General features: G+C 35.5%; 2 protein-coding genes across 4 annotated transcripts in view; both read right to left on the bottom strand.

Moving 5' to 3' along the window:
- The window catches only part of LOC125828795 (chloride channel protein CLC-c-like), a 1,181,495-nt gene that overhangs the window by 885,960 nt on the left and 280,988 nt on the right, over positions 1 to 14,547 (bottom strand). The gene's annotated exons all lie outside the window — the stretch shown is intronic.
- On the bottom strand, positions 8,361 to 13,744 carry LOC125828808 (ankyrin repeat domain-containing protein 2B-like). The gene is made up of 9 exons (XM_049508134.1): positions 13,603 to 13,744; positions 13,301 to 13,331; positions 11,838 to 11,983; positions 11,166 to 11,378; positions 10,924 to 11,072; positions 9,828 to 9,993; positions 9,439 to 9,531; positions 8,600 to 8,739; positions 8,361 to 8,495 (listed from the first exon to the last, which is right to left on the bottom strand). Exons 1-9 carry the CDS (start codon positions 13,609 to 13,611, stop codon positions 8,396 to 8,398), a joined length of 1,047 nt encoding a protein of 348 aa, XP_049364091.1. The 5' UTR covers positions 13,612 to 13,744; the 3' UTR covers positions 8,361 to 8,395.

Here is a 14,547-nt window from a genome sequence, read left to right as displayed (position 1 = left end):
GATTTCAGCTTCCATGTTGGTTCTTAAACCAATATCTTCTCCCTGTGCATATACAAGATTACCAAATTCATCCCTAATACAAAATCCATAAGCACTTTGTCCAGGATTCCCTCTGCAAGCACCATCGGTATTCACTTTAAATTTATTCCTTGGTGGTGGAACCCATCTTATGCTCTTGGCATGAAGCCTAGGTTTGTAATCACTAAGACATTTGACTATATTATTCCATTCTGTAGGGATCTTTTGTATCTAAGGGTATTTCACCTTAATTAAAAGATGTATCTGAACTTTAATATGCTCTTTCATCTGATTATAACTGCATTTTCCTCCATGTTTGATTGTGTTCCTTCTCCTCCACAAAGCCCACATTATCATTGCTGGAACTGCTTTCTGAATTGCCATTAGTTTTATGTTAGCATTTTTGATCCACCATGTTGTGATTACTTGTTGCAACTGCATGCCTTCTATGTTTATACCTGCACAATTAGCAAAATGCTTCCATAGCTTGTTGGCAATAGAAGCTGTTAGAAAAAGGTGGGTCATAGTCTCATATTTGCTTTTATGACAACACCAACATTTTGAGACTATCTGTATGTTCATCCTTTGCAAGTTATCATCTGTAGCTACTCTTCTTTTTCACACCCTCCACAAGAAAAAACATAATTTAAAAGGCATTTTGGGATCCCAAATAAATTCAAAGTCTCTTCTTTTCTCCTTTTTCTTCCTCAGACCCTCCCAGGCAGATTTCACACTGAATTCTCCATTTTTTTCCAACATCCACCAAGCTTTATCATTCCTCCCCTCTGTTAACTCTGGCTTAACAATATCTACTATACATTTTGTTATCTCTTTTGACAAATGATTTAGAAGCTTATGTTTATCCCAACTTCCATTAAGAATGAACTCTTTGACCTCTATTTCTTCTTCCTCAGCATTGTCCCCCTCTATATAGTATAAAGCCCCTTGCTTTGTCCAATTGTCATACCAGAAACTTGAGGAACCATCTTTGATTTGCCACCAAATATTATGTTCCACCTCTTCCCTAATTTGCACCATCATCCTCCAAATATGAGAACCCCCTAAGCTTTTGGCCATTATAGGATGGGCTTTCTTGCAGTATTTGTTCCACATAAATGTACTCCAAAGTGAGTTTGCAGATACCCTGAACTTCCACCATAGTTTTGTAAAAAGTGCATTGGATAGGTCATTCAGTGATCTGAAACCCAAACCACCCTCTTCTTTTGGACTGCATAAGTCCTCCTATGCTACCTAATGCTTACTCCTTGTACCTGCAATGTTACTCCAAAAAAACGTTGCAAATATCATGTGTAACTGTTTAATAATCCCTTTAGGTGGATTCATTGCAGTTAAGAGATATACAGGCATTGATTGGAGCACATGAGCTATCAAGATGTATCTTCCCCCAAATGAAAGTAATTTATTCTGCCACAATAATATTCTCTTTCTAACTTTCTTCAGCAGCTCTTCAAAATGATCTGTTCTTCTTCTCCCATAAAATATAGGACATCCCAAATAGGTGAAAGGAAAAGTTCCCTGACCTATTCCTGTCATTTTCCTAATTCTTGAGCAGTCTGCAATGGGCACTTTCTCATGAAGATATAAGAAACTTTTAGATAAATTAATCAGTTGACCAGAAACATATTCATAGTCTCTTAGCACCTTCATCATCTTCTTTATAGATCTGTGATGTCCAGAACAGAAAAAATGGTGTCATCAGCATATAACAAATGATTTATGTTTGGGCTCCACTTGGGCATACCATATCCTTTGTAATCAGGTTCCTCATGCAGTTTATTCAAACCCCTTGATAGAACTTCTGCAGCAATAATGAACAAAGTGGGAGACAATGGATCTCCTTGTTTCAATCCCCTGGAGGATTTGGAAAACCCTTGTTTTTGCCCATTAATCAGTATAGAATACCAATTATTAGTTAATAGCCTCCAGACCATATCAATTACTCTCTCCCCGAAACCAAATTTTCTCAACAGTTTTGTTAGAAACACCCAAGATACCCTATCATATGTTTTAGCCATATCCAACTTCACTACAATATTATGCAACTTGTTTCTTCTGTTTATGTCCCTAACAATTTCCTGAGCTAACAACACATTCTCAGAGATGCTTCTACCTTTAACAAACCCAGCCTAATTGTTTGAAATAATCTTGGGGAGCATTGGGACAATTCTTTCATGAAGCATTCTAGAGATTATTTTATTAGAAAAGGTACTTAGACTAATTGGCCTTAAATCTGAAAAGGTCACCACTTTTTCTTGTACCAAATTAGTGTGAGTAACATACCTTGGCAACTCTTGTCCAGCAAAGAATGCCTGCACCATTCTAGTGATATCATTGCCTATGATGTCCCAACATTTCTGAAAAAACGACCCAGAGAAGCCATCAGGTCCACTAGTGCTATCTCCATTTAAAGCATCCACCACTACCTTTACTTCATCTTCTGTTGGTGGTTTACTAATTTTGTCATTCTCCTCCTGTGTGATCAAAGAAGGAATATTCTCCAGCATGCTATAATCTCTGTCTCCCCTCTCCTCAGTGAATTGCTTCTTAAAAACTTTGACAGCTTCTTCCCCAATTCTCTGTGTACCATTAATGATATCCCCTTGATCAGTGTGTATCTCCTCTAAATTCATCTTCCTTCTTCTGCCTTTCACATAAGAGTGGAAAAATTTAGTATTTCTATCCCTCTCCTTGAACCAACTCAATCCTGATTTCTGCTTCCAATATTCTTCCTCAAGATTCAAGAATCTAATAAGCTTTGCCTCTGCCTTCTTCAATTCTGCCCTTGAATTTTCATCAGGCCTAACCTCCAGTTGAGCTTCTTTTGCCCTGAATAATATCCTCTAATGTAGCAATTTGCTGGAAAATATTCCCATATTCTTTTTTGCTCCATTCTGCCAGAGCAACCTTTATTTTTTTCATCTTTGTCTGTACTTCTGTAAATGGGGACCCTACAAAATCAATCTTCCAATTATCCTCTACAATTTTCTTGAAATCTTTGTGTTTTGTCCAGAAATTCAAGAATTTGAAAGGTTTAATCAGTGGTTCACTTTCTATGTTGCATTTAACCAGTAAAAGTGCATGATCTGACCCTTGTCTCAACAGATGTACTACTTCTGAAGCTGGGAGTAGCTCAAAAAACTTTTGATTGCCCATTACTCTGTCCAATCTTTTAAATATGCAAGCCTCCCCTATTCTTCCATTCCACCATGTATATTTACTTCCTGTGAACTTTAACTCTTCAAGGGTACAACTATTCAAACATTGCTCAAAATCAATAGTCTCTAAATTTGACACTGGTAAACCCCCCCCCCCCCCAACTTTTCCTCTTCATTTCGTATCACATTAAAATCCCCACCTACCACCCAAGGCAAGTGATTTCCTTCAACAACATTCTCCAAATCTTCCCATAATTCAAGTCTTTCTATTGCACTGCACCTAGCATAAACTGTTGTCATTATTATCTGCTTTTGACTGCCAGTGTGAGTGAATCTCACAGTAATTTGTTGGATAGTGTCTGATATGATGTGTCCCTCCCACTCTTCATGCCAGAATATCCATATTTTTGAAGAACAGTTAACTAGGGCATTTCTTAGTCCTATTCTCCTTCTGTAACTCTCTACTTCTGATGGATTTTGAAATGGCTCAAAGAGAGCAATATATGAAAAGTGATGTCTTTTGTTAAGATCTAGCAATCTCTCAAAAGCATTTTGAGTATTCACTGATCTTATATTCCAATATATGATGTTGTCTATCATAGATCACTAGATGTTTGTCTCTCCCTACTACTCCTTGTTTGCACCTGTAAAGGTACTGTAATCCCTGGTTTTGCTCTTCTTAGTCCACTTCTCAGTCTGTCCAGCTGTCTGGGTGACAAATCACCCTCTTTGCCAATGCTTTTAATGTTTTCCTCCATTTCTTCATCCTCCTCCTTGTTCCTTATAACACTAATTTCCTCTGTATTTAGATCTTCTGGCATCTCATTTGTATCTGCTACTGATTGAACTTCTTTGAAAGGAGTTGAAATCCATGCCACTGGTTCACCAGTTGGATTTATGCTTATACCCCCCTGCACTTTCACCAACTCTTCATGTGATATTTTATTAGTACTCTGAACACTCTTCCCTGTTTCTTGTTCATTGTTTTTGCTCCATTGCTCCCCACTGCTTTTTTCCCCACTTCTCCTTACTAATGATCTAACTTGTTCATGGTTGTTTTGATTTGAATCTTTCTTGTTGTTGTCTGTTTGTGATTGTTCTGATTGCATCTCTCTCTGCTTCTCAACTCCTTCCCCTTTATCTTTTTCCTACCTGACATTTTCTCGTCCTTCTTCCACCTCTAGTGCAGTAAATTTGTTCACAGTAGTCACAACACCTTCCTCTTGTGGCCTAATTTTTTTGTTCCACTGTTGTGTCATCCCTGTCCTTTTTTGTTGTACTCCCCTACCAAATCCATTTTTCAACCTATGCTCCTTGAATATCTGTTCATCATCATTCTACTGGCCCTTGATGTCTGTTCCTTTTCCTTTATCATCTTCCCTTCCTCCCTCAAGCACTTTGTCTTTATTATCTTTGTCCTCCTTGGGATATAATTCTGGATGCAAAATATAACAAGCCTTTTCATCATGGCCTTGCAATTTGCAAGTTGTACAATATTTAGGAACATAATCATATTTTATTCTAATCCATTTCTCAACTACTTCTCCTGTACTTTGTTTTCTTACCCCTGTCTTGATCCTTTTAGGAAAATCACTTAATAAATCCACTTCCACCTTTACTCTTGCACAACTGGGTCTTGATTGGTTCTTCGTGGCCATATCTACTTGCAGAGGCTTACCCACGACTGATGCCAATGAAAAAACAACTTCTTTGACAAAAAAATTCGGGGGTAACTCTGGGAAAGAGATCCAACCTATGGCTGTTGTAGTTTCTTCCTCCGGATCAAAAAGTGGGTCCCACGTTAGTGTTCTCATTGGGTAGGACCACCCCCTCTGAGTGATGTAAAAAATTGGCTTTGACAGTAAGTTTACGTAGTCCTCTAGTAGAGAGGCCCTTATCAACACATATCTATTGCTCAATAAACCAATTTTACATTCTCCTTTCAAGTTACATTGTTTGGGGATTAATGATCTGAGTTCTTGAATCTCCGGCCATCCATATGAAAATTTTCCAAGTATGGCATATTATAGGTTCTCCTTAATTATCATTTGTTCTACTTCCTCCTCCTCCCAAATAACTCTTGGTTCTCCATGCAAATATGTAACAAGTTTTAGCTTTAAAGGTATTGATGGTGTTAACTTCATGATATCTGGGCGTAAGGCTCCCAGAAAATTCAAAGCAGACTGTGGTTGGGGCTGGTTGGTATGCGGCGCAACCTCCCCCAATGGAGGCTGTCCGACCGGCATGGCAGCCATGCCACCGGAAGCTATAGTTGGAGGTTGGCTAAAATATCAGTGTTGCTAGGGTTATTTTTTGGGTGCTAACCTACTAAAGTGTGATAAATAAAAGGAGGTGTAGGACTAGTTGCAAATCCTCCCGTGTAAAGAAATAAAATGGTTATGAAATTGTGTCCTAATTAGTACCATCATTAATTGGATTGATTAAAAAATTCATGGTTGATCCCACTTGCCACCAGGTGATGGAGCAGGACTTTCCTCACTTGATAATGGAGCTCCGACTGGAATGCCAAGATCTTTAAAAGAAAAATAAATAAATTTTTAAAGTCTGTTTCAACTGCCACTAACATTTCTTAATTTTTGAAAATTTTCCCAATAGATTTAATATTTTCTTAAAATATGAAACATTAAATATTTTTATATAGACAGACTTCTCATTCTCTTTTCCTTGATTGAAAATTTTGTTGTCTTTTCCATAATTTAAAACTAAATTGCCGCTTCTGTAATGTCACTTTTGATTTCTGAAGTGATTTTTGAACTATTTTATTCTCGATTTCTAATCTTATCAATATGATATTATTGGGCTCCTTTTGATGAACTCTATCTATTCTTGATAATTGGGGATCATTTTGGTGATTGTGCGATTGATGAAGTGCTTAGAGTTGTTCAAGTGAAGTTTCGGCCTTCGAGGTAGGTTTGATTTTTACTCTTTTAGACTAAGATGATCGAGTAAGTGATTTTTCTTAGGAAGTCAATTGTGAAATTAATTGTAGTATGAGTTTTAGAGGTTGGTAAGTGTTGACCTTCTTGTTTAGTTTGTGTGATGCCTATTGTGATGCTTAGCTTGTCTGGAGGCTTGTGTGATACCTTTAATTGTTTACGGCGTTACGAATTGAATTTAGTGTCTTTAAACCGTTGTAATATATAAATGATTTATTACGACGTAAATAAATGTTTTTGTAAAAAATCGTTTAATACATTTGTGGCAGACAATCTCGAAGTTCAACGAAATCAGTCGAATTCACTTAGAAATCTCAATCGATTATTTCAAATTTTTCATTCCTAATGGAAACAATCGCAAATCAGTCGAATTCACTTCGACAAAGGTTGAAAATCTTTTGAATGATTTAAGAGATTTGTTAGAAAAATGGAGAAATTTAATTTAAAAATGACAAGGTTTAAGTTACTTGAGGATATGGAATAATGAAAAAAATGGTGAGAGAGAGAAATATAAAAGATAGAATTTGGATAAAAAATTTAGAGAGAAAAAAGTAGGTAATGGGGTCTTGTTTTTTTCTTTCACCCGTAATGGAGTCAAAAAGTGGTCCCAAATAAAAAGAAGGAAACTGAATTATATTAGGATACACTTTATTTGCTAAAATATTGACATTTTGACATTTTTAATAATTATTTTAAAGTATAAATATTTTTATTAATTATGTTAGGAATTTGGACTAGTTAGCTAATTTATCCTAGTCTTAGTAGAAGCAAATGGTGTCTTATTCTCATTTAGACCCCTTTAAAGATACTTTTATATTCGAAAAAAAATTGTGTTCTATATTTCTTCTTTATAAAAATTCAAGCCTCTCTCATTCTCCAACTTTAATAATTACCTAAATTATTTTCCTTGAACTTTTTATTTTGTTCTTGCGGCTTGTTTATCAAGAATTAATAAAATTTATTGTAAATTTTTTATTTGACTAACTACAAAACAACATAAATATGTGCTTTTGAAATTAAAAAAAATGACTACATTATTTTCTAACAATTATATATATATATATATATATTTCATGTAGTTCAATTTTATTTTAATCAAACTGAAAATTAGGGGTATAAAAAATGAACCCAAACATAGGTAACCCATCCAACCTGCCCAGAATTTTAAGGGTTGGGCTCAAGATAATTTGAATTGGGTTCAATCTCAACTCATTCATGCCTAACCCGTTTTAAGAGAATCCTCAATTGAGCCAATTCAATCTCCAATTTTAACCCGTTTTAAAACTCTTTACTAAGATACATATATTAAAGGTATGAATTATTATCTATTTAGCATCTTTTATGATTTATCTATCCATTTGTTACTTTTTAAAAAAAAATCTCTAGCGAAAATTCGAATTGTGATTATAAAAGTTAAATATCACTATGTTTAAATTATTGAGATTAATCGAATCAAATTGGGCGGGTCAAGACCCAACCCGTTTTAGCCCATTTGAGCCCAAAGTAAACTTGAGCGGGTCAATACCCAACCCGATTTCTATCTCAACCCATTTTAATATCTCCAATTTCAACTCAACCTGCCCATTTGACACCCCTACTTAAAATATTAATTTATAATTTAAATATCTTAACGTTTATCAAAGAGTGACGTTTTTTTCTAATATTTTGTTCATGTAATATTTAACTACTATTTTATTTAAATTATAATATTTATTGTGTTTATAGATTAATAAAATTTATATATACTTATATTCAAATGTTTAATAACAAACTGTCTTAATCATTCAGGATCTAGAGACAAGATCTTAACCATTCAGATATATATTCAAATCCAGACGTCTTAATCTTAATGAAAACAAACGAGGTCTTAGTTATCTTAATTTATATGATATTGTGAAAATTATGTGTTCGATGAAATACGCTTTAAAATCTTAAGATTGACAAAACTTGAACCCAGAGTGCGACATGGTTAAAAGTTAACACAAATACGTCTTCCTATCAAATTTCAATCAAAATGCAAAGCAACTTTCATAGCAAGACTGGATACATTAAAAATACAAAACAATCCTGAAATAATATAATGTATGTGCTCATGAAAAATTGGAAAATGTATAAAAAATACACTGGCGAAGAAAACAGACGAAATGCATCATGTATGGATGATACGGTTCCTTGAGTTCTCAAAATGAATGAGTTTAAAATAATCACCCCAGCCTACATCCAGGAAGATCGGGTCGTTCCAGTTCACAAAAATGCATCCTTCTCAAGTAGCGTTAGAACTTCATTCTGGTTATTGAGTTTGGCAACATCTATTGGTGTCTTCCCATCTAAGTTTTGAAGTGTACTGCACAGAGAATAAAAATCAAGTAAATACGATAAGAAAAATAAACAAGAAACAAGAGGCAGCAAGGATCATGACATCACGATGCACAAAGAATCAAGACTCACACAGCTGCTCCATTCTCTAACAGCAGTGCTACACACTCCTTTCTTCCGTACCCAGCAGCATAGTGCAGGGCAGTATTCTTATTCTTGTCCAAAGCATCAACCTCTGCCCCAGCTTCAAGAAGTACCTGAGCACACTTCACCTGTATAGCAATACAGAGAAACAGCTTAATACCTAGAAAATAAGCTTAACCTTGGCTAATTTCAATGATACTACTTCCTTAAATGGCATCTAGTCCATCTTTAAACCTCCCACATCAACAATGTGGGGAACATCCTTTGGATTTGGTGATTGATGTTTCGATATTCTCGATGGAAGGTTATTGTTACACACAAAAAAGGAAAGAAGAAATTTAAAATGCCATTCCACCCTGATGGATTGTACAGTAGAAAAGTCTTAAAAGAGCCGATTTTTGAGGAAACGAAATAAATAAATCATAATACCCAGATAATACAAGAAACTTGGACATAAAGAACTGAGCCATAATTAAATTGACAGGATACCTGATCTACAGATAATTCTAAATAAGTTGCTAATTCTTACCATGCCTAGTAAACTGCAAAGAAAATATGAAATCAAAGAGAGGGAGTCGTGGGACTAGATTTTCACGTGTATAAGGCAGCTCCTAATAATAACACTTTAAAATGTACAGTAATTCCAAGAATTATTTTTTTTTACTTGAAGGAAGAATTGTTCCCTCTGGCTGCAAGTTTTGTAGCTTAGCTAAAGCTATTAGAAAGCCAAATACCTTAGAATGCTGAAATAAACAAAACCCTGGATACACCTGTAATTATATTAAGTATGGCAATGGTCGTAAGGAACATTTTAACTATTTTCTTACCTCCCCATATCCACATGCAAAATGCAACGCTGTCCTTCCTTCTGAATCCTCTTCATCTTTATCAGCACCAGAGGCTATCACATTCTTCAAGCCCTTAAAGAGTACAAGTATAAAAAAACAGATCACAACTAAATATCCAATGAACTCACGGTTTAACAGTCTAAAGAAGTTATATTGATATAGAAAGGTGGATCATTCATTACAGCAGCTAAATAAGAGAAAGTTCAAACGACATATCTTCTATTCAGCAATATTCAGTATGTGGACATCAAAGCTCCAGGTATATTCAATTGATCCAAAAATTTGGCCACCAGGATGACTTCAGATTGAGAGAGGGGGGGGGGGGGGGGATTAATGTGAGGTGAGGGGAATTTAATGATAGAACACACCTCCACATCGCCCACACTGGCACACTGGTGTACGACGGATTCATCTTCATCTGCTTTTTCTGTTTCATCTGGCCCAGAAACTTCAGCGGAGGTAGCACCCTCCCCTGCAGCAGCAAAACCCATTGCTTCACCTAGCTTCTTTAAAACATCTTGATCATTCCAATACCTGGAAAAGAAAAAAGAAAATCATACCTCCAGTTATAGAAACAATCAAAGCATAACACAAGAAGTTAAGAACACTACATAGTTAAGATCAAAGACCAAAGTGCAGAGAACATAAAACCTAGTAAGCTAGAGTAATAGGTATATCTATGTATCTAAGGAAGAGAACTGATGTAAACAATATGCGAGAACTTGGAGCTGCAGGAGCGCACATAATATGTTTTAGGGACACCAGAAGTCCAACATGTTTTAAAGCTCAGAAGGGCTGCAAATGAACAATAGCAGAATGAAATAAACTTCGAAGAACAAACATATTGTTGCATGCTCACATCCATTTCTTCTAATCTCACTCATTTTGTTTCTCCAACACAAATATATCAAAAGTAGCAACCAAAACTTACCTGCTCTAGAGAAAACATAAGATGAGATACTTTAACGGGTACTGGCATTGACTAGTTGATACCGTCGGCAGTCATAAAAGATTCATAACATGTTGTGAGCTCCAGTAAAGATACTAATGCCAGTTGATACCGTTGGCACTCATAAAAGATTCATAACATATTGTGAGCTCCAGTAAAGACACTAACTTTAATTTCAAATAATCGTTTATGCTCATTATGAGGACACACCACACTTTTTATAACATCGTGGCCTTAGCTTAATACTCTTAAGTAGAACAACTTATCCTGTAAAATATCATTAGATCATGGTCCATATTCATTTCAAAAGACACACTCGTGACTCGACAAGGAAAAATTGTAGATCTCAATCTGAAATATCAAATATCCCAAGTAGGATAAGTCTCGTAACTTAGCCACTAGTGTCATCTTTGATACGATCCCAAGCCTTATACTTATCACATGTATGTTCTAAACTACATTAGGTTAAGCAAAAGTGAATGCCACTAATAATGTCAAGTGGTAGCACATATAACCTCATCATTGCAGCTGGACCGCCACTTTCAATCTCTTCAAGAATTGGTTTCAGTGATGGATCTTCTTTGATGCGTGTCATTCGTTCTTCAAGTTGGTCTTTCTGTGATGAGTTTGTCAAATTCTCAAGAATGCTAGACATGGATGGATCCTGATACATACAAAAATGACACATCAATAACACAAAGTTGAATCTTTCTGTACTACGAAATCCAGTGCTAATACAACATGAAACTAAAGATACCTGCATTAATGCACTACCAAGTTGTTCAGCCATGGTCATAAATTGAGGATTTTGCATAACCTGTTGCATTGTAGAGAAATATTGTTGGCTATCAAAGTTGGGGATACTATCTTCCACAGCAGCACCCTGAAAGGTCTTCTGAAGCTGCTCAGCCATCTGATTAAACGAAGGATCTTTTGTGATCTGCTCAGCTAGTTCTTTAATACTTGGATCCTACATTAGCCATGTTATTTGAAAATAAAATAAGATACAAGAATTACAAATGAACATGTCAAGAAACCAAGCAGCAGAACATTTATTAATCGAATTCTGATAAATGCATTGTAGGTTATACTATATAAATAAAATTTCACTAATTAGATCGCCAAATATTGATGTCATTGCCACAGGCTTTTTATCTTTTTTTAGAGCAGCAGCAGTGGTGCACAAATTGTTCACACTTTCATGTCTCAAACATTCAACCAAAATAACTATTGGTTAGATTCTATTTTTTTACTTTCCCACCAGCATCTTTTTTTGATAGGATATCCTATTACTTGAGAGAAAGAAACTGAAAAAGATACCATTGATGTTTTTTCTTCACAATGGCCAGCAAGATAGAAATCACTGAGATTAATCTATTATCAAACGTGACAAAGAGAACTCTTATTTTGTATAGTGACAGATATGTACATTTAATAGTCCAGTCATGGCTGAGAAATCAAAGGGATTTTGAAGCCCAGCTCCAGCTGCAGGGGTTTTCCTCGTCTCTCCTGTTTGTGCTTCCATGGAGGCAGACTCAGAAGACTTTTTACTCTCAGAAGACCCAGACTTCTCATCTGGAAAAAGAGAAAATACAAACCATAAAATAATGTTACAACTTTATGCTCTGTTATTCACCATTCTTTTTAAACAAAAATATGGCACAAAGGCAACTTTGTAGATTCAACATGCAATACCATTGCGTATTTTGTAGAAGGTAAAACAAAATGTGAGTCTTAAAAACAGAAAAAATAATAATTCCAGGTGGTGAGAAAACAATGCACAAATCCAGATGACAACTACAAAACAATGATAGGATCCAGATGAAAAATGATGCAATCAAGCTAAAGGAACAAATAATAAAAGCTATGTTGTATCATTAGTGACCTTTTGTTTATCCTGTTTTGTACCGAGGGTCAACTTCTCTACCTTCTCAAGGCAGGGGTAAGGTCTGCATAGACACTACACTTTCCAAATCCCACTTGTGGGATTACATTGGGTTTGTGGTTGTTGTATCTTGATTAAGTTTGCATATGCAAAAATTTACTCCTGGACTCAAGTATCAAACGAACCTAGGAGTTCCTTCGTTCACTAACATGATATGATATACCAATAACCTATGTTGCTCGGACTCTTCAAAAATATCAATGGGTGTGTGTTGGATTCTCTAAAACTAGTGTATTTTTGGAGAATCCGACACGGGTGCGGCATCAAAACGAAGAATCCGCACAACTTAGCCAATAACATAAGGCTGTAATTAGATTTCTTTACAAGTCAATCTGGAATTCAGTTCAATATATCAAATTCCATCATAGAAAAATGACAGAATTACATATCTTCGGGATGAGACATGCTCCCCACTAGGCTGGCCTTTGCTTTGAAAGGTTCAATCAGGCATCAGCCAAGTTCGTCCATGTGCCTTTCGTCAGTTAGCATCAGTACCACAAAAGTTTTCTTGAAATCTACGGAGCAAAATAAACATAATGGTTTAACATGGTTGCTTCTTTACTAGCCGGTTTTGGTCTTACTGCTTTCAACATTAGTACAATTCACCTTGACCAAATTATTTCTTGAAATTCCAAATCATGCAAGTCAGGTCGGACTTTAGAAAACTAATGACATCATCATCTACCTACTTCAAATTACATACTTCATCCCATTAGACCTCTCTTGCCCCAAACACCATTGTACGAACATACCACGTCTACTGATTGGGAAAAGTCTGAAAAAAATGATCTTAATACCCAGCAATTGCTCATAGTGCAACATATTGTATATAGAAAAAAACTTCTCCTTTGAAAATTTTCAAATTGCTCATGAACAACATCATAGATGCATATATAATACTAGACTAAAATATAACAGGGGAGAAGGAGAAGAGTGAAAAGACATACCTTCTTTTGCAGTCAGTACAACTTTCTCTGCCTGAAGAGAGTGAGCATATATGTATTAGCGTTATTGTTAACCAAAAAATGAAAAATGTAAAAGAACGTAAATCAATCCCCCAAAGAAAACAATCCTCAAACCTACCAAAATAGGGTAAAGAAAGCAAAAAAAAAAAAAAAAGGGGGTGTAAAATTCACTGTGTTCAACAATTCAAAAATCCAATATGTTAGAACAATAGCAGATTAATGATGCAGAGTGATAAGATTTGAATCAAACATACGCAGAGAGGATGAATTATGAAAGTAAGTACCTGAGACATGGCTACAGGGAAAGAAATTGAAGTGAAGATGTGGGGTTTCCTTGGCTTCTTTGCTTGAGAGCTGAGGCTTATTAGAAAGACGACAGGCAACTTTGGGTGTACACCAAGAAATAAATGCCAACGGGAAAGGCTAATTTGCACCTTCGCTCCTATTTTGGGCTGGCTTTCATTTTTTTGCGGGAAAATGCATGAGTACCCCCAGCCTATACCCGAAATTTCTGAGACACACCTAATATTTACTAAGGTTCTATTACCCCCGAACTTATTTTATATGTAATATTCTATCCCTTTTCGGCCTACGTGGCACTATCTTGTGGGCCTAGCGCATGTTGACATTTTTTCAAGGATAGTGCCACGTAGGTCGAAAAGGGGTAGAATATTATAGATAAATTAAGTTTGGGGGAGGGGGTAATAGGACCTTAGTAAATGTTAGGTGTGTCTCTGGAATTTCGAGCATAGGCTGGGGGTACTTATGCATTTTCCCTTTTTTTCCCCAAACACAAACAACTTTTTAACTTTATATTGTGCAACATAATATACCCAAATTATATCCCATACTTTTAAAGAATTTATGTCCCGCTAAGTATAAATTAATTTATGAGGATAAATAATTATTTCGCATGACATAAGTTTATATTATCCCATTATTATATCGCACGAATTTTATTTTGCATCCTTAAAGAATTTGTGCTCCGCTAAGTATAAATTCAATTTTTGAACAAAAAATTTATAAACCAGCCTATTTAAAGAAAAAAAAATTAAAATTATCTCATTTAACGGATAAATCATTCAACTAAATAAACAGAAATAAAAGGATTTTCTGTGAGATAAAGGTCTCCAAGAGGTATAGTAATTAAATGAGAAAATAGTCAGATGACCCCTCAATGTATTACTAGATTTCCAATTACACACTTATATTTTACGGGGATCTTATTA

This window comes from Solanum verrucosum, unplaced genomic scaffold (assembly GCF_900185275.1).
Source record: "Solanum verrucosum unplaced genomic scaffold, falcon-dt-bn FXZP01000198.1, whole genome shotgun sequence".
In the NCBI taxonomy this organism is placed as follows: domain Eukaryota; kingdom Viridiplantae; phylum Streptophyta; class Magnoliopsida; order Solanales; family Solanaceae; genus Solanum; species Solanum verrucosum.
Note: the sequence above shows the minus strand (reverse complement) of the source record. Positions and strands in the feature narration are given on the sequence as shown.

Excerpts from the sequence above, each read along its gene's own strand:
- LOC125828808 (XM_049508134.1), bottom strand. Across the intron at positions 9,994-10,923 it reads GGTCCAGCTGCAATGATGAG|GTATTGGAATGATCAAGATG; the intron begins GTTATATGTGCT and ends TTTCTTTTCCAG. Across the intron at positions 8,496-8,599 it reads TTAGAGAATGGAGCAGCTGT|TACACTTCAAAACTTAGATG; the intron begins GTGAGTCTTGAT and ends TTCTCTGTGCAG.